At 48.5% G+C, this 20,118-nt stretch overlaps 1 protein-coding gene across 1 annotated transcript in view; it reads left to right on the top strand.

Annotated features, from left to right (window-relative positions):
• Positions 1–15,099, top strand: part of DRC5 (dynein regulatory complex subunit 5) — a 45,273-nt gene extending 30,174 nt beyond the window's left edge. The window contains exons 3-5 of the mRNA XM_077485412.1: positions 5,558–6,132; positions 9,687–10,136; positions 14,758–15,099. Coding sequence (XP_077341538.1) covers positions 5,558–6,132; positions 9,687–10,136; positions 14,758–14,955 — 1,223 coding nt within the window. The 3' untranslated portion in view covers positions 14,956–15,099. The remainder of the gene's footprint in view (positions 1–5,557; positions 6,133–9,686; positions 10,137–14,757) is intronic.
• Positions 15,100–20,118: the final 5,019 nt, after the last annotated feature.

The following is a 20,118-nucleotide window of genomic DNA, read 5'->3' as shown; positions in this document are numbered from 1 at the left end:
GGACTTCTTATGACTTTCTTTCTCCAATGTCTTTCTTCTTGTCACTCTTCCATAAAGGGCAGATTTGTGGAGAGACGACTTAGGCCGCGTACACACGCGGGGACTGTTTGCTGAAACTTTGTTCGTCAAACAGTTGCCGCAACAGTCCGCTCAAAATTTGCATGAGCGGACTTGCCCACACACGGCACTTTTTGAGCGGACTGTTTCAGCGAACTGTTTGCCAAACAGTTCGCTCAACTTTTGAAATGAACGGACTCGCCCACGTAAGGCGGAAGCAAGTCCGCCCATTTCGAGCGCGTGTACAGGTAGGCGGGGCCCGCGAAGGAGACGTCGCGGGCACCGCCGCCTGGAATGGACTTAAAGGGACACCCAACGCCGAAAAAAATCGGCGTGGGGGTTCCCCCAAAGTCCACAACAGACCCTTGTCCGAGCACGCTACCCGGCCGGCCAGGAAAGGGGGGGCGAGCGAGCGCGCCCCCCCCCCCTGAGCCGTACCAGGCCGCGTGCCCTCAACATGGGGGGTGCCTTGGGGAAGGGGGGGCCGCGCGGCCCCCCCACCCCAAAGCACCTTGTCCCCATGTTGATGAGGACAAGGGCCTCTTCCCGACAACCCTGGCCGTTGGTTGTCGGGGTCTGCGGGCGGGGGGCTTATCGGAATCCGGGAGCCCCCTTTAAGAAGGGGGCCCCCGGATACCGGCCCCCCACCCTATGTGAATGAGTATGGGGTACAATGTACCCCTACCCATTCACCTGTGAAAAAAAGTACAAAAAAAAACACAACACAGGGTTAAAATATTTTATTGCACAGCTCCGGGGGTCTTCCGTCTTCGGGGGTAATCTCCGGACTCCTCCGCTATCTTCTTGTAGCTCTTTTGCTAGCGGAGGAGAACGGCTTTCTTCCTCCCCGCCGCCGGCCTCTTCTTCCGACTTCGGGGGTCTTGTCCCCCTCTTCGGTTCTTCTGCCGGGCCACCGCGCCTTCTTATAGCTCTTTTAGAGGCGGTGGCCCAGTCTTCTGTCGCCGCCTTTCGTTCTTCTTCTTCTTCTTCTTCTTCTTCTTCTTCTTCTTCTTCTTCTTCTTCTTCTCCAGGAGATGTTGACACGTCGCTCTCTCCGGCCGGAATGCCAGAGCCGCGCTGTGCTGCCACTTATATAGTGCCAATGGGGCGGTGTCACATGGTATATGTCACATGGGTTGGTCACATGGGTTGATGTCACATGGGGACTATGACATCGTAAGGGGGCGGGGTCACCATGTGACATCAACCCATGTGACCAACCCATGTGACATATACCATGTGACACCGCCCCATTGTCACTATATAAGTGGCAGCGCAGGGCGGCTCTGGCATTCCGGCCGGAGAGAGCGTCGTGTCAACATCTCCTGGAGAAGAAGAAGAAGAACAAGAAGAAGAAGAAGAAGAAGAACGGAAGGCGGCGACGGCGACAGCGGCGACAGAAGACCGGGCCACCGCCTGCAAAAGAGCTACAAGAAGGCGCGGTGGCCCGGCAGAAGAACCGAAGAGGGGGACAAGACCCCCGAAGTCGGGAGAAGAGGCCGGCGGCGGGGAGGAAGAAAGCCGGACTCCTCCGCTAGCAAAAGAACTACACGAAGATAGCGGAGGAGTCCGGCGAGAAGACCCCCGAAGACGGAAGACCCCCGGAGCTGTGCAATAAAATATTTTTTCTCGTGTGTTGTGTTTTTTTTTTGGGTACTTTTATTTTACAGGTGAATGGGTAGGGGTACATTGTACCCCATACTCATTCACATAGGGTGGGGGGCCGGTATCCGGGGGCCCCCTTATTAAAGGGGGCTCCCGGATTCCGATAAGCCCCCCGCCCGCAGACCCCGACAACCAACGGCCAGGGTTGTCGGGAAGAGGCCCTTGTCCTCATCAACATGGGGACAAGGTGCTTTGGGGTGGGGGGGCCGCGCGGCCCCCCCTTCCCCAAGGCACCCCCCATGTTGAGGGCACGCGGCCTGGTACGGCTCAGGAGGGGGGGCGCGCTCGCTCGCCCCCCTTTCCTGGCCGGCCGGGTAGCGTGCTCGGACAAGGGTCTGTTGTGGACTTTGGGGGGACCCCCACGCCGATTTTTTTCGGCGTTGGGGTTCCCCTTTAAGTTCATTCCAGGCGGCGGAGCCAGCGACGTCTCCGTCGCGGGCCCCGCCTACCTTCACACGCGCTCGAAATGAGCGGACTTTCCTCCGAGCGGGAACAGTTTGCTCATTTCGAAAGTAGCCTACACACGGGCGGACTGTTCGCTCAAACAAAGTTTCAGCGGACAGTTTTTCGGAATTTCCGAAAGACTTTGTCCGTCAAACTGTCCGCTGAAACTGTCCGCTGAAAGCCCCACACACGGGCGGACTGTCCGCTGAAACACTGTTCAGCGGACAAAGTTGAGCGAACAGTCCGCCCGTGTGTACGCGGCCTAATAGTTGTCCTGTGGACAGATTCTCCCACCTGATCTGTGGATCTCTGCAGCTCCTCCAGAGTTACCATGGACCTCTTGGCTCTTCTCTGATGAATGCTCTCCTTGCCCGGCCGGTCAGTTTAGGTGGGCGGCCATGTCTTGGTAGGTTTGCAGTTGTGCCATACTCTTTCCATTTTCCGATGATGGATTGAACAGAGCTCCGTGAGATGGTCAAAGCTTGGGATGTTTTTTTATAACCTAACCCTGCTTTATACTTCTCCACAACTTTACCTGTCTGGTGTGTTCCTTGGCCTTCATGCTGTTTTTTCACGAAGGTTCTCTAACAAACTTCTGAGGGCTTCACAGAACAGCTGTATTTATTGTGAAATTAAATTACACACAGGTGTATTCTCTTTACTAATTAGGTGACTACTAAAGGCAATTGGTTACACTAGATTTTAGTTGGGGGTATCAGAGTAAAGGGGGCTGAATACAAATGCACGCCACACTTTTCAGATTATTATTTGTAAAAAATAATTTATAATTTTCCTTCCACTTCACAATTATGAGCCACTTTGTGTTGGTCTATCATATAAAATCCCAATAAAATACATTTATATTTTTGGCTGTAATATGGCAAAATGTGGAAAATTTCAAGAGTATGAATACTTTTTTAAGGAACTTTATGTGAATTGAGTGCGGGTTTTTTTCCCACATCCAATTCGCATTACAGGAGACTGTGACTGGCTGTCATTGGAGCCAGTTCACACATCTCCGGGGCGAAGAGGGGTCCTGTGCATCTTTGGCTCTGTTTCAGGCAAAAATTTGGACCTGATTCGCCCCTAAAATGGTGAACAGGGATGTGCCGGACCCCTGCTGTGAGCCACTTCCACAAATAGTGTGAACCCAGCTTTATAATGAACACAGGTTCTCCTATTGAGAAATCAGTCTGGAAAGTATATAGTGAAACAAACAGCTATTTCTTCAGAACAGTAAAAGGTAGAAATCCCCAACAACGTTTGTTAGCCTCTTCCCGGACGCCCAGGGGACAGGAATGCTCAGCGATTTTGATTGGCTGTCACAGTGGTCACATGATTGGGAGATAGTCCTGCCAGCGACCGATCATTACTCCGGACTGAGAGCTGTCTGTGACGGCTCAGTCTCTGTCCCGATGCTCTGCCTTATAATGTCCGGGCATCATATAGTGTCCGCCCCGTACTGCACATGCGCAGTACGGAGCAGACAAAGTTTCGGAAAATCTCCGAAGCTGAACGGCGCCTGCGCCGTGAGTGGAGGTGGTAGCCCCACCATCCAAGCGGACATAGGGTTGTGAATATTAGAGGGCCCCTTACGGGTGAGCTTCGCTCGCCACGCTTCGGGGCTCGGCCTCGCTGCGCTCGGCTCTTTTATATTCCTACTCTATGTCCACTTGGATGGTGGGGCTAGAACCTGGACTCACGGCGCAGACGCCGTTCATCCTCGGCAGTTTTCGGAATCTGTGTTGCTGTGTACTGCGCATGCGCAGTACGCAGCGGACACTTTTGGATGGAGGACCTTATATGATAGGACACCGGGAACACGCATTGAGCCCACTCCCAGCACAAAAACATCGGCCACCCAGCTACGTAAATGTGCAGTGTTTTGGCGTTAATGTCCACCCTTTTGCAGCAACACATTTGTGTTACATGGGCAGAAAAAGGTTAAAATCCCTGCAATATATACATTGATCACCCCCAGCAGGTTTTTTTTTTCCTCAACCAAAGTGAAGTTACATTTTAAGACATAATCTTTGTATGTAAACAGGCATAATGTGCTCCTGTGTTGTAAACAAACAACTGACTGATGATTATCAACAGGGCTGCAGATAAAGCAGTACCACCATCGCTCCTGTACTGTGCCTGGTTCAAAATGGTGGCCTGGGCACCTGCTGATCAGGGAGGTCAGCTGTACTGCCTCCTCTTCCCCACACCCCCCACTTTGATCACCCACAACCCTGTGCTGTCCAGGCTCCCCTGTGTGCTGCCACCCTCCCCGCAGCACTGTCGGCCTCCCTTCTCTCCTCTCCTGGCGGCTGCTGCGGGCACACAGAGCATTGGTTTCAGAATGGAGAGTGCGGGGGGGGGGGGGGGGTAAATATGTCATATTTACTGGCCCGTTTCTTTCCTGAATGAACACAGTAAGTGATTGGTACTGATCACTCCTTTGTACATTTATCGCTGATGCATAGTAAACTCAGTTTACTATGCTTCCAGGGCTGGTGCAAGGATTTTTGACACCCTAGGCGAAACCTCATTTTGCCGCCTCCCCTTAGCCCCACCCCTGACTCCACCCTTGACTCCACCCCCTTTTCCCTGCCCATGTAACCCCCACCTTTTTGAATGAAGCGCCCATCAAATGCGGCCTCACCAGCGCCCATCAATGCAGCCTACCAGCGCCCATAAAATGCAGCCTCACCAGCACCCATTAATGCAGCCTATCAGTGCCTATCAATGAATGTTTGCTTGCTTCCATTCATTCAGGAGTTGGGACACAGTCCTCCACTGCTACTGTACCTCTGACAATATGTGCGAACGGAGCAGCGGTAGTCTGCTGATACTGATAATTAGTTGCTTGCTGCAGAGAGAAGTGAGTATGAAGACCAGTGGCCGGGCGCCCTAGGCAGCAGGGCGCCCTAGGTAGTAGGGCGCCCTAGGCAGCAGGGAGCCCTAGGCAGCAGGGAGCCCTAGGTAGTAGGGCGCCCTAGGCAGCAGGGAGCCCTAGGCGGCTGCCTAGTTTGCCTAGTGGTAGCACCGGCCCTGTATGCTTCCATTTGTGAATGAGCAAGGAAGCCTCTGAGAGATTCCTATTCATTCATCGGTGCAGCTGAGGCTGGAGAGAAAGGAACTGAGGAATATACAGTATGTTCTCAGTAGGAAACCCACGCAGGCACAGGGAGAATGTGCAAACTCTAGGCAGGTAGAGCCGTATTTGGGATTCAAAACAACTACCCCAGTGCTGCGGAAGTACTAACCACTTAGCACTTTATTTGATTTGTAGTTTGATTCCTATTCATGAGGTCCCTTTTAATAATTTCATTATTTATACAAAAAATGTTCTGCCTATGGTGTTACTTGTCTGAACAATTCTCTTTCTGTTAAATGTCCACAGATAAACCTATTCTGGATAAGTTGCTCCCGAAGCACAGGGTCAAAGTCTTGGACGCTCTCTCCACCTCACTGCCCCTTCAGGTGACGGCAAATCTGATCAGTTATGAAGAATACTGGAGACGTTGTTGCGTTGAACGTTGGCCTGTCTGTGACGTCTCCCGCTATGGCTCTAGCTGGAAAAGGTTATTCTTCGAGAGACACCTGCAGAACCTCATTGAACGCTTCATACCTGATGTGACCGAGATCCGGACCATCTGTGAGATTGCTGAGCTCAGCAAGGACTATGTGAAGAGGTTGGACATCCAGCAGCTGCTGCCACCGGTGAGGGTGGAGATCAAGAGGGACGAGGAGTCCGATGAGATCTCTGAGGAAGAAAGTGAGGTCGGTGGTGACCTTCCCTCCATGGACCACTTTGATTTCAACCTCATAGCCAATTCACTACATGGTCTAGAGGAACTGCACCTTGTCTATGGGGTTAAAGGTTGCGGCATGAACTTTGAGTGGAACCTCTTTAGGTTCACAGAGCGGGACTGCAATCTGCTGGCCGACACCTTCAAGACCTTCAGAGACCTGAAGGTAAGCGATTGGCTCTGAGGAGCTGCAGCACACCCCTTTTTCCACACCTACCCTGTTTCCCCGAAAATAAGACCTAGCGTGATTTTCGGTGATGGCTGCAATATAAAGCCTTGTACACGGAGAATCCGTCGGAATGTGTCCCATCGGACCGTGTCGTCGGATAATCCGACTGTGTGTGGTATACATCGGACTGATTCCGTCCGAATCTCCGTCCGACCCAATTTTCCAACATGTTGGAAATATTTCCCGACCAACTGGTTCGATCGGACATACTCCGATCATGTGTAGAGCATTTTGATCGGACCAAGTGCCACGCATGCTCAGATCAAATTCCTACATCAAAGCTATTGGCTACTAGCCTGAATGTAGTCCCATCGTAACGAAATTACGTCATCACGTTCTGAAAGATCGGATTTTTCGCCAACTTTGTCCGACCGTGTGTATGCAACAGTTTCGGACAAGATCCGACGGACAAAATCCGACGGATTTGGTTGTGGAAATCTCCGACCGTGTGTACAGGAGCTAAGCCCTACCCCTCAAATAAGACCTACAAGGACTTTAACTAGGGCTTATTTGGGGTGTAGGACTTATATTGCAGCCATCACCAACAATCACGCTAGGTCTTATTTTGGGGGAAACAGGGTAATAGTGTTTCCAATCACACTTGGACCAACAGGGAGATGTGGAATGTGGCTTTAGAATTCTGAAAGGCTCTGCCATCTTGTTCTGGTAAGGTTATGAGAACTTTGACAGACCTACAACAGCAATAACTGTCCTGGGAGGGTAGGATGGAGCCCTGGCAGGGGCAGCTAGTGAGATATATAAACAACAATAATAATAATAGAAGTCCAGTTAGTATTTGGAAGCTAAGTCCATTTCCTTCTGGATCCAGATCCTGTATTAAAAGTTCTGGTCGGTGTTGAAAGAGGCAGCCAGCTCAGGAGAGCAGAAGAAACTCTATGGTAATGAGAAGAAGGAAGAGACAGCAGCGCCGCTCTAAGGCCCCTTTCTCACTTTGGGTCGGTTTTCAGGCGCTACATCGCTAAAAATAGCGCCTGTGTAGCGCCTGAAAAAAACGGCCCCCTTCACTCCAGTATAAAAGCCCGAGGGGCTTTCACACTGGAGCGGTGCGCTAGCAGGACGGTGAAAAAAGTCCTGCTAGCCGCAACTTTGGAGCGGTGAAAGGAGCGGTGTATTCACCGCTCCTAAACCGCTCCTACCCATTGAAATCAATGGGACAGCGCAGATATACCGCCGGCAAAGCGCCGCTCCAGCGGCGCATTGCACGTGGTTTTAACCCTCGCTAGTAGCCGCTGACCGCCGCTAAAACGGCGCCCCAGTGTGAAAGGGGCCTTAGCGTAATATGTTAGTAAAAAAGCTGCTCCTGCCAGGGCTCCATCCTACCCTCCCAGGACAGTTATTGCTGTTGTAGGTCTGTCAAAGTTCTCATAACCTTACCAGAACAAGATGGCAGAGCCTTTCAGAATCCTAAGTTCACATTCCACATCTCACTGTTGGTCCAAGTGTGATTGGAAACACAATTAGGTGTGGAAAGGGGGTGTGCTGCAGCTTCTGGATCGTAAATATCTGTTTGAACAATAGATCTTTCGAGCTTTTGGGGCTATCATGGCATTCTGAATGCTAACTGATCATGTGTTCTTCACAAGTCTTCCTCCACTTATATTTAATAAAAAGGGGTTCTAACTTCCATTAGAGCAGGGTTGTCAAACTCTTTTTCTTCACAGGCAATACGATTGCCCTCAAAGGGCCAGTAGCATTTGTAAGAGCATATGTCCAGAGCACCCCACTCCCCTTACATCAGATGTCAAGAGCCCCTGTACCATGGAAAGTCAAGGGTCCCCCACCATTCCTTACATCATAGTGCACCCCCTTACCTTGTGCTTCTGCCGGGAATAAGCTGGGGGGGGGGGCAGAGTTGGGAGGCAGAAAGTGCAGGGTCTGGAGGAGGACTAGAGGAGTGCTGAAATCAGCTGCCGGAGTCTGCTGAACGCTGAGACCAGGGGAGATGGGGACGAGGAGGTGCTGGGGCTGCACAGAGAAGCACGGGATCTGTAGGAAGAGTTCTGTCCTCCCTATGCTGCCAACTGCAAGGTGGGGGCAGAGATGAGAGGGGTGCCACTGCTGCAGGAGGGCCACATGAAATGGCCTGGTGGGCTGGATTTGGCCCGCAGGTCTTGTGTTTGACACGTGCCTTATAGAAACCCAGAGAACAATTAATGGCATAGAAGTGGTGTGAAGAAAAGAAATGCTGGTTTAAGAATGTAATGCCTGGACAGAGAAATAAAGAAATGATGCCTCGGCCCCCTCACCTAAACGGCCCAGGGACAGGTGCACCCTCCAAACCCCAAGGGTTGGTATAACCTAGGTTAGATATCTAGTATCTGATTGAGAATGGTAAGCATGCCTTTTTCTATTTTTTTGCTGTAAGAACAGCTCTCTTTTTCTGATTGGTTGCTGTAAGCACAGCTCTCTTGTTCTGATTGGTTGCTATAAGCATGACTGTCTTTTTTTTAATGGATCATTGATATCATGTTCTCTTTTTCTAATTGACTGTTGTAAGCACTGCTCACTTTTTATGATTGGTCGCTGTATGAATAGCTCTCTTTTTCTGATTGGCCGCTGTAAGCACAGCTCTCATTTTCTGATTGGTTGCTGTAAGCATGGCTCTCTTTTTCTTAGCTCCATTTTTCACAAACATCCTCCTTCCTACTAATTAGTATTACTATTACTAATTATTATTACTATTAATATGACTATGAATATATAGTAGTACTATTAGCCCCTGTACACACGGTCGGACATTCTGCCAACCAAATCCGTCGGATTTTGCCCGTCGGATCTTGTCCGAAACTGTTGCATACACACGGTCGGACTAAGTTGTCGAAAAATCTGATCGTTCAGAACGTGATGACGTAGTTTTGTTACGATGGGACTACGTTCAGGCTAGTAGCCAATAGCTTTGATGTAGGAATTTGATCTGAGCATGCGTGGCACTTTGTCCGATCAAAATTCTCTACACATGATCGGAGTATGTCCGATCGGCCCAGTTGGTCGGAAAATATTTCCAACAAGTTGGAAAATTGGGTCCGACGGATATTCCGACGGAATCAGTCCGATGCAGACCACACACAGTCGGATTATCCGACAACACGGTCTGATAGGACACATTCCGACTGATTCTCCGACCGTGTGTACAAGGGCTGAGGCTGGGTTCACACATATGCAAATTGGTTGTGGGTTTCCCCCGCATCTAATTGGTATGACACGCAAGTGTGGCTGGTAATCAATGGAGCGGGTTCACACATGTCAGGTTGGCCGCGGTCTGGATTGAAAAGGGGTTCTGTGCGTGTTTTGGTCCGGTTCAGGTGTGAATTCAAGAAAAAATTTGGTCTTGAATCACTGCACCTGAACCGGTAAACAGACACGCATCGGACCCCAGGCATGAACCCGCGGCCGCACATATGTGAAACCAGCCTTACTAATTAGTATTACTATTGCCTTTTCCTACTAATGATTCTCCCCACATATTCCAGGTCTTCAGGTTGCACAAAAGTAAAGTGGACGATGACAAGGCCCGTATCCTAATCAGGAGTTTACTAGACCATCCATCTCTGGTTCACCTTGACCTGTCACACAACCAGATCTCAGACCGCGGAGCTCGTGCTATCGGCAAACTTCTGAACCAGAGCCAGCTTCAGATCCTCAACCTGTGCAACAACAACGTGGGTGTGCATGGAGCTAAGGCCATTGCTCACGCCTTGTCCAAAAACACCATCCTCAATACGCTGAATCTACGCCTGAACCACATCGGGGATGAGGGTGGGCAGGAGCTCTCTAACGCTCTGCTGAAAAACAGCACCCTAATAACGCTGCATCTGGGGAGCAACGAGCTGTCTGAACCCACTGCAACTGTCCTGGCACAGGTCCTCACCCAGAACACCACACTCAAGAGCATCAGCCTCTCCAGCAACCGCATTGGATTGGTATGTGCCCGACTCAGCCTTACCTGGTGGTGGTCTGCACTGCAGATATATAGATGCATGTGTCTTTGAAGTTCAACCAATCCCAATAAATATCCTCCCAGAATCCCCAAATACAGTTAGAACAGTTCCCTGTAAAAAAAGGAAAAAAAAAGGAAAAAAAAAAAAGATGGCAGTTCCTTGACTGTAAAGGATAGAAGGGTTAAAGTGGGGTACCCCCTAAAAAAAAAAAATTAAAAGTCAGCAGCTACAAATACTGCAGCTGCTGGCTTTTAATAATCGGACACTTACCTGCCCCAGGGTCCAGCGATGCGGGGGAACGAAGCCCCCCCCCCTTGCTCCCCGCTCCGCTCGCGGCGCCGTCATGCATACTGTGGGCACCCGGCTGTGGCTTCACAGCCGGGCACCCACTGCGCATGCGCGAGCGGCGCAGGGCGCCGTGATACGCCGTACAGTCACCTGGGACACATGACAGGTCCCAGGTGAATGTGCGGCGCGAGGGGAAGTGATGTCACCAGCCTGGGCAATGAGGAAGGCAGATTACGAGGGACCCCCTAGCAACCGGTATTTAGAGGTGAGTAAAAAAATTTTTTTTTGCCAATTATTTTTTTTTTATTTTTTTTACGAATTTTAAGCACTTTTAATTTTTTGGTGGCAACACCACTTTAAGTTCCACTCTAACTTTGCAAAAGTAAGAATTAAAACCCCTGTCAGTGTACACCAGTGCATAACGCTTCAATAAACTACAATCTGTGTGATGTTGACAATCACTGCAACAGTCCCCACCCCCCTAGGACTTCACTGTTAATGCATTTCACTCTACAAGTAAGCCCTTTCGAGTGAAACGCATTTGAGGAGAGATTCCAGGGGCAGGAACTGTTCAAGTGATTGGACCTGTGTTGATTAACTTGTTGATGTGCATTGTGCCCTTTCTTTTCAAATAGCTTCTCAGCGAGTGCCCGCACTCCAAAAATAGATCATAAGGGCTTGTTAAATGATCTCTGAAGAGTGATCCAAATGCGGAACCCTCTTCAGAGATCAAAACGCATATGAAAGAGCCCTAAGCAAGAGTCCACGCTTCATAAATAGGTCCACAGTGAGTGTCCATGTTTCAAAAATAGGTCCTAAAGGCTTGTTCACATGTGAGGTTGTGAGCCATCCTGCTGTTGAGCCACACTTTGATCTGAACCCCCCACCCCTAACTGCTTCCCCTTTGATGCAAAGACAGTGGCCAAGGGTGTATACATGACTCAGCAGCAGCAGGAATTATAACCCCTGTCTGTTGTGGCGCACTAGTGTTCCCTTAAAACCCAGGGCCCATAGTCAGTATGCTAGAGGCTAGCATTCAGTCCCCTCCAAAAGCCCCTGTCCTGGGTAAGTCTATCACACTCTTCACCGCCTTAGCGCTCGTCAGAGATCAAAGCGCATATGAACGAGCCCCGAGTGTCCACCCTCCAAAAATAGGTCCACAGTGAGTGTCCACACTGTAAAAATAGGTCCTCAGTGAGTGTCCACGCTCCAAAAATAGGTCCTCAGTGAGTGTCCACACTGTAAAAATAAGTCCTCACTGAGTGTCCACACTGTAAAAATAGGTCCTCAGTGAGTGTCCACTCTCCAAAAATAGGTCCTCAGTGAGTGTCCACTCTCCAAAAATAGGTCCTCAGTGAGTGTCCACTCTCCAAAAATAGGTCCTCAGTGAGTGTCCACGATCCAAAAATAGGTCCTCAGTGAGTGTCCACGATCCAAAAATAGGTCCTCAGTGAGTGTCCACTCTCCAAAAATAGGTCCTCAGTGAGTGTCCACTCTCCAAAAATAGGTCCTCAGTGAGTGTCCACGATCCAAAAATAGGTCCTCAGTGAGTGTCCACGATCCAAAAATAGGTCCTCAGTGAGTGTCCACGCTCCAAAAATAGGTCCTCAATAAGTGTCCACACTGTAAAAATAAGTCCTCACTGAGTGTCCACACTGTAAAAATAGGTCCTCAGTGAGTGTCCACTCTCCAAAAATAGGTCCTCAGTGAGTGTCCACACTGTAAAAATAGGTCCTCAGTGAGTGTCCACTCTCCAAAAATAGGTCCTCAGTGAGTGTCCACTCTCCAAAAATAGGTCCTCAGTGAGTGTCCACTCTCCAAAAATAGGTCCTCAGTGAGTGTCCACGATCCAAAAATAGGTCTTCAGTGAGTGTCCACGATCCAAAAATAGGTCCTCAGTGAGTGTCCACGATCCAAAAATAGGTCCTCAGTGAGTGTCCACTCTCCAAAAATAGGTCCTCAGTGAGTGTCCACTCTCCAAAAATAGGTCCTCAGTGAGTGTCCACGATCCAAAAATAGGTCCTCAGTGAGTGTCCACGATCCAAAAATAGGTCCTCAGTGAGTGTCCACGCTCCAAAAATAGGTCCTCAATAAGTGTCCACACTGTAAAAATAAGTCCTCACTAAGTGTCCACACTGTAAAAATAGGTCCTCAGTGAGTGTCCACTCTCCAAAAATAGGTCCTCAGTGAGTGTCCACACTGTAAAAATAGGTCCTCAGTGAGTGTCCACTCTCCAAAAATAGGTCCTCAGTGAGTGTCCACTCTCCAAAAATAGGTCCTCAGTGAGTGTCCACTCTCCAAAAATAGGTCCTCAGTGAGTGTCCACGATCCAAAAATAGGTCCTCAGTGAGTGTCCACGATCCAAAAATAGGTCCTCAGTGAGTGTCCACGCTCCAAAAATAGGTCCTCAGTGAGTGTCCACGCTCCAAAAATAGGTCCTCAGTGAGTGTCCACGCTCCAAAAATAGGTCCTCAGTGAGTGTGCACGCTCCAAAAATAGGTCCTCAGTGAGTGTCCACACTCCAAAAATAGGTCCTCGGTGAGTGTCCACGTTCCAAAAATAGGTCCTCGGTGAGTGTCCACGCTCCAAAAATAGGTCCTCAGTGAGTGTCCACGCTCCAAAAATAGGTCCTCAGTGAGTGTCCACGCTCCAAAAATAGGTCCTCAGTGAGTGTCCACGCTCCAAAAATAGGTCCTCAGTGAGTGTCCATGCTCCAAAAATAGGTCCTCAGTGAGTGTCCACGCTCCAAAAATAGGTCCTCAGTGAGTGTCCATGCTCCAAAAATAGGTCCTCAGTGAGTGTCCACGCTCCAAAAATAGGTCCTCAGTGAGTGTCCATGCTCCAAAAATAGGTCCTCAGTGAGTGTCCACGCTCCAAAAATAGGTCCTCGGTGAGTGTGCACGCTCCAAAAATAGGTCCTCAGTGAGTGTCCACATGGTAAAAATAGGTCCTCAGTGAGTGTCCATGCTCCAAAAATAGGTCCTCAATAAGTGTCCACATGGTAAAAATAGGTCCTCAATAAGTGCACATGCTGTAAAAATAGGTCCTCAGTGAGTGTCTAAGTTATAACTTTTTGTCGGTTAAGAAAATAGAAGAGGATATCAACTCCCAGCCTGAGATTTTAAACTCTCTTTAGTTTGATGTTTCCTGACCAGGCTTTATCTCCCCCATACTACCCCCATTATTACACAGGACCCCCTTCCCTCCATCCACAGTCCCCTGCATTGGTTCCCTCCCCCCACAGTGGTCTCACATTGGTAGTGTCCAAAGGATGTCAGGCGAACACCAGGCACACCCTGCGGAACCGTCCAGCGAAGAAGTTCTTGGGTGGGCTGATGGTCTGCGGCTTGTCAGACATGTTGAGGGGTTAGCGTGACTGTGCTTGGGACTGACAGGAACTTTCCCTGGACAAGATTTACCTTACCGAGCTGGCCAATCACCACACAGGCTGCTGACATAACACTCAACCTATTACCAGCGCCCCCTAATATTTAATTCCACCCTCGTCTCCTGAGTAATAGCCAAATCCACTTATCAACTATTTGTGGGCAGTGCGGGCTCAAGGGGCAGCTGCTTTGAGCCCCAAATAATTACTGGGCCAGGGGAAGCTGCCCCTTCTGCCCCACATTACGCAGAATTATGCCCCATACACACGGTCGGACATTCTGACAACAAAATCCGTCAGAGTTGTGCTGATTTTGGGACAAACTTGTCTTGCATACACACGGTCGCACAAAGTTGTCGGAAAATCCGACCGTTCAGAACGGGGTGACATCAAGCACGTACGTCGGGACTATAAACGGGGCAAGTAGCCAATAGCTCTCGTCTTTTAATTTATTCTGAGCATGCGTTGCACTTTGTCCGTCGGAACTGCCTACACACGATCGGAATTTCGATTTTGTCAGAAAATTTTAGATCCAGCTCTTAAACTTTGTGTCGGAAATTCCGACGGAAAAAGTCAGATGGAGCCCACACACGATCGGATTTTCCGCCAACGCGATCCAATCGCACATTTTCCGTCTGGAAAGTCCGACCACATGTACAGGGCATTAGGACTGGGGGAAAGGGGTTCTTTCAAGTGAACCTGTCACTTTATGCATGTAAAATCTCTGTAACCTTCTGCCCTATGGAACCGGATGTGACCTCATTGTGATGCATGAGCAGGATTAGCCTACATGGTGATGCTCAATGCACCACATACACAGAACACGTCATTCCATACTTTACCTTGAAGGGTCGGCAAATTTTATGAGTCTGATGAGAGCTTTGGAGTTACTGTATGTCCGGCATCATATGATCTCCGTTGTGTCTCCAGGATGGCGGGAAGCAGCTGCTGGAAGGGATGTCGGAGAACAAGACCCTGTTGGAGTTTGATCTGCGGCTGACCGATGTGGGACAGGAGAGCGAATTCTTCATAAACCAGGTTCTGAGAAGCAATCAAGAGCGAGCCCGACTACAGAGCCAACCAAAACCAGCACCAAGCCAAACCCAGGCATTGCCCCAGATGTACTAAAAATTATGTTTTCATCACTAGGGCACAAGAAGCATTCTAAAATCCTCCACTGCGATGTAAGGTTAGAGCCAGCCAGAGGGGTACGGGGACACAAACATACATACATATACCAAGTACATAATAAATTATATGCAAAAAAATGTACAGTGTTGTTGGATTATTTAAAGAACATTTTCACATGGAGTAATTACAATACATGTACAGAGGATAAGGTAATCCCACAGGGGGGGATAAGGTAAAGGCTAGCAGTACTTCCATAATGATGGCAAGAACTGGAGTGGCACTATCTCCATCTTTATAAAAAATCTGTGACAAAACAGGCTATATATAGCAAAACAAGCCACGCCCCATTGTCTGAAACCAAACCCCAGAATACTTGACCCGCCTATTTCATTTTCCAAAACATGAGGCAGCAGCCATATTGTCAGTGATGGAAAGAGACGCCATGCTGGTGTAGTGCAGAGGAATAGAGGGACAGTGTTAGGTTAGAAATCAGCACTGCTTCTTCCAACGGGCTTCAAAAACAAGCTGGATTTTATGGATATTGCTGGCAGGGTGTTCTGTGCATTTCACCTCTCTGATGGCTTAAAGAGGAAGTAAACTCTCCCACTCTGATGCTTCTTTCCATTTAGTCCATTATAATAAGTAATTATCAAACTATAGCCACTGTAATCCAGTCCAAATCAAATATTACTTACTGTTTAAAGAAACTTTAAAAAACTTGTTTCCAGAGGTAAGGCAGCGCCATCTTAAGTATTGTTTTCTGAGTCCACAGTAGAGTGTATTTCCACCCTTACATTGAGCACTTCCCGTACTGTTAACCAAAGCCTCCTTCTCAATCCAATGTTTCTATGGCAACCCTGCTTCCCTGTTCATAGCTGACTTGTTTTATTTCATAGTATTTACTTGTGCCAATTATCTAGTGTTTGCCTATGTCAGTCTTATCAGCTTCAGCTGATAAGACTACAGTAATGCTGTCCGATGCCCAGGCTTAAGTTACACTGCATGTGAGGTCACATGGTCACATGGGGTGTAGTAGGGAGCTCAGAGTGATTATGCAGTCTTGTGGGATTTCAGTGTTTTGCTGTAGGAAGTCCTGATAATAGACAGACAAGCACACAGAGTGTGCCGTAAATCAGGGGAGATGTGGGCATGCTCAGTGACATCATTCATAAAGAACAAAAAGGATTACAACAATACTAAGCAAGTAAGATGATATCTACAAGCAGTGTTCATTATGGTTTTTTATGCTGATTTACATGGGACAAAGTTGCGGGGGAGAGTTTACAATCACTTTAACACAGTGGTCCCCAAATCTGGGGCCGAATGTGGCCCTTTATTTGCCTTTATCTGGTCTTTGGGGCACTATTCGTCCCACTGACATCAACAGTGGGGCATTATTCCTGCCACTGATACCAACAATAGAGCACTTTTCCTCTTACTGACTCCAATGATGAGGCACTATTCTTTCCCTTGATACCAATGATAGGGCACTATTCGTCCCACTGACACCAATAGGGCACTATTCTTCCCACTGACACCAATAGGGCACTATTGCTCCCACTGACACCAATATGGCACTATTCTTCCCACTGACACCAATAGGGCACTAGTCTTCCCACTGACACCAATAGGGCACTATTCTTGCCACTGAGACCAATGACGGGGCACTATTCCTTCCCCTGACACCAATGATGGGGCACTATTCCTCTCACTGACACCAACAATAGGGCACTATTCCTCTCACTGACACCAACAATAGGGCACTAATCCTCTCACTAATACCAATGACGGGACTCTATTCCTTCCACTGACACCAATGATAGGGCACTATTCCTTCCACTGATACCAACAATTGGGCACTATTCCTCCCACTAATACCAATGTTGGGTCATTGTTTACTCCAGTTGATGCCAGGGCATTTTCTACTCACACTGGCCAAAGCCTGGCCCTCCCAAAATCTGAAGGACAGTAAACTGGCCCTTTGTTTAGAACGTTTGGAGACCCCTTGACTTAACAGAAAACATGTTGGTAAAGCACTGGACCCCGAGGTAGGAATATTGAAGCTTGAAATCCAAATTTTGAATATAAGAGGCAACTCTTTGTCAGCTGGGGTATCTCTGGGGGTCTGTAGAGTAGAATAATGAGCACAATACGTTTAACATGAATCTAATAAGTCTCTATTGCACATGATTGGAGGTCGAATAGAACAGCCAGCACATTTTAGGAGCTCAGAACCTTCACCATACTAAATTGTGGTGCTTTCATCTCTTCTTGACTCTTCAGACCTCTCTGAAGTCAACATATTGACTTACATGGGATAAGGTTTGATTCCTGGTCTTCATCATTCTTGTAGTTTTGAATGCTCTGTCCAGCTGCAAGACTTTTTGCAGGTTGTAAAAGGCAAAAATAATCTTTTTCATGATGCCCAGGTTGTGAGCTGGACAGTAAGCTATATCAAGGTCTAGGGACCTCCCATATATTGATGAGAATGAATGTGGATCGCGAGTGCTTCACTCCATTTGGAGGGGAGGGACAACGCCTATAGCCTAAATGAGTGAAGAATTTAAAAGAAGCAGCGATCCCCTAATTGGGTTGGATATTTGATTGAAGATCTAGTGGTAACTAGACGTGTTTTGGGGATCCCCTTCTTCAGGTCTAATTTATGTGTGTACATGGAGAGCAGCAGGAACAACACTTATAACAAAACAGCTTTATGGCAGAAATTCAGCTGGGACCAAAGTAATGACCGTTCAGCTTCTGTAAAGTGACCACACTCTGCTCAGGAACCCAGTGACTGTGACCACATGCTTTGGCAAGATCTTTCTGCCTATACTCCACCAAGAGAAGGCGGCAAGCCTCATCATCAGTGTCACATGTTTAAGGATCAGAAGACCTCTACTGAATTTCTGGCCTTGGGTTCAAATTGGTAAAGACCCCCTAATTCATCTTTGGAAGGGAGACCTATTCGAGGAAAATATTTATCAGACAAAGGCAATACCTTTAACCAGCTTCCTGCAGTATGAAATGAGGGGTCTCCTGGACAGAGCTACACTCTTTTATGGCCTCACAATCCAGGTCTCATAGCCATATAGTCTCTTGCTGGAGCCCTGTCTTCAGCAAATGCAATTTTTGGCAGATTTAAAAAAAAACATCATACATTTGTACATTATATGGCCAAAAGTATGTGAAACCCCTCCAAATGATTACGCTCAGGTGTCTCCAGTGAAGGGCACTGTTAATACTACATCATACACATTCTAGACTAGGGTTTCTCAACCAGGGTTCAGTGGGACTCTAGGGCAGTGATGGCGAACCTTGGCACCCCAGATGTTTTGGAACTACATTTCCCATGATGCTCATGCACTCAGCAGTATAGATGAGCATCATGGGAAATGTAGTTTCAAAACATCTGGAGTGCCAAGGTTCGCCATTACTGCTCTAGGGTTTCTCCAGAGGTTGCTAGGGGTTCCTTGAGCAAGGAGAAATTTCTGCCCCTCAGATAAGTTCCCACTGACACAATTGATTCTTTTAAAGGGGGGAGTCTTCCCAATGACCACAAGTGTAAGGAGCATTCTTCCCACTGACTTTCATACTAATGTATCATGAGTTGTAGATATAGTCATTTTTGGCAAGGGTTTCCTGAGATTGGAGAGTTATATCAAGGGTTCCTCTGTGTTGAGAAAGGCTGTTCTAGACAGTTATGGGACACTCTGATGTAAGGGGGCTGCCGATGGGATACTCTGATGTAAGGGGGTGCTGATGGGACACTCTGATGTAAGGGGGCTGCTCATGGGACACTCTGATGTAAGGGGGTGCTGATGGGACACTGATGTAAGGGGGCTGCTCATGGGACACTCTGATGTAAGGGGGTGCTGATGGGACACTCTGATTTAAAGGGGCTGGTAATGGGACACTCTGATGTAAGGGGGCTGGTTATGGGACACTCTGATGTAAGGGGGTGCTGATGGGACACTCTGATTTAAAGGGGGTGCTGATGGGACACTCTGATTTAAAGGGGCTGGTAATGGGACACTCTGATGTAAGGGGGTGCTGATGGGACACTCTGTTGTAAGTGTAGTGGTAACAGTTTGATGAGGATCCTTTCCTGTTCCAGCATGACTGTGTCCATGTGTTCAAAGGCAGCTCCATAAAGACATGGTGTGACCAGTTTGGCGTGGAGGAACTTGAGTGTTCTGCACAAACCCCCGACCTTAACCCTACTGAACACCTCTGTGGTGACGTGGAATGCCAATTGTGAGCCAAGTCTTCTTATCCAACATCACTACCTGACAGGGCTGGACTGGAACAGAAATTTGGCCCTGGACTTCAGCCAGACCTGCCCACTTAAATTTTGAGCACAGATTTTTTCCCATCAGCACCCCCTTACATCAGAGTGTCCCATCACCAGCCCCCTTACAACAGAGTGTCCCATCAGCACCCCCTTACATCAGAGTGTCCCATTACCAGCCCCTTTAAATCAGAGTGTCCCATCAGCACCCCCTTTAAATCAGAGTGTCCCATCAGCACCCCCTTACATCAGAGTGTCCCATGAGCAGCCCCCTTACATCAGTGTCCCATCAGCACCCCCTTACATCAGAGTGTCCCATCAGCACCCCCTTACATCAGAGTATCCCATCGGCAGCCCCCTTACATCAGAGTGTCCCATCAGCACCCCCTTACATCAGAGTATCCCATCGGCAGCCCCCTTACATCAGAGTGTCCTATCACCAGCCCCCTTACATCAGAGTGGCCCACTGAGCCATCGGCCCACCGGGAAACTCCCGGTAGTCCCGATGGCCAGTACATGCCTGCTACCTGACCTCACAATTAGACACAAACTCTCGCAGACACCCTCCAAAATCTTGTGGAAAGTATTCCCAGAAGATTTGAGGATGTCATAGATAGAAGGAAGGGAAGAGTTAGGTATCAACTCCATATTAATGCCCATGGTTTCTAGTGAAGGGTACTTTCAAAGCTACAGCAAAGAAAATGTAGACAATTATGCGCTTCCAGCCTTGTGGTAACAGTTTCGGAAAGACCCTTTTCTGTTCCAGCATGACTGTGCCCCTGTGTACAAAGCCAGCTCCATAAAGACATGGTGTGACCAGTTTGGTGTGAATGAACTTGAGTATCCTGTACAGAGCCCTGACCTCAACCCTA

Source organism: Lithobates pipiens, unplaced genomic scaffold (assembly GCF_037356315.1).
Source record: "Lithobates pipiens isolate NorthernLeopardFrog02 unplaced genomic scaffold, aLitPip1_a1.2 Scaffold_18, whole genome shotgun sequence".
NCBI lineage: Eukaryota > Metazoa > Chordata > Amphibia > Anura > Ranidae > Lithobates > Lithobates pipiens.
The sequence above is the reverse complement of the archived record's forward strand: the minus strand, read 5'-3'. Positions and strand labels throughout refer to the sequence as shown.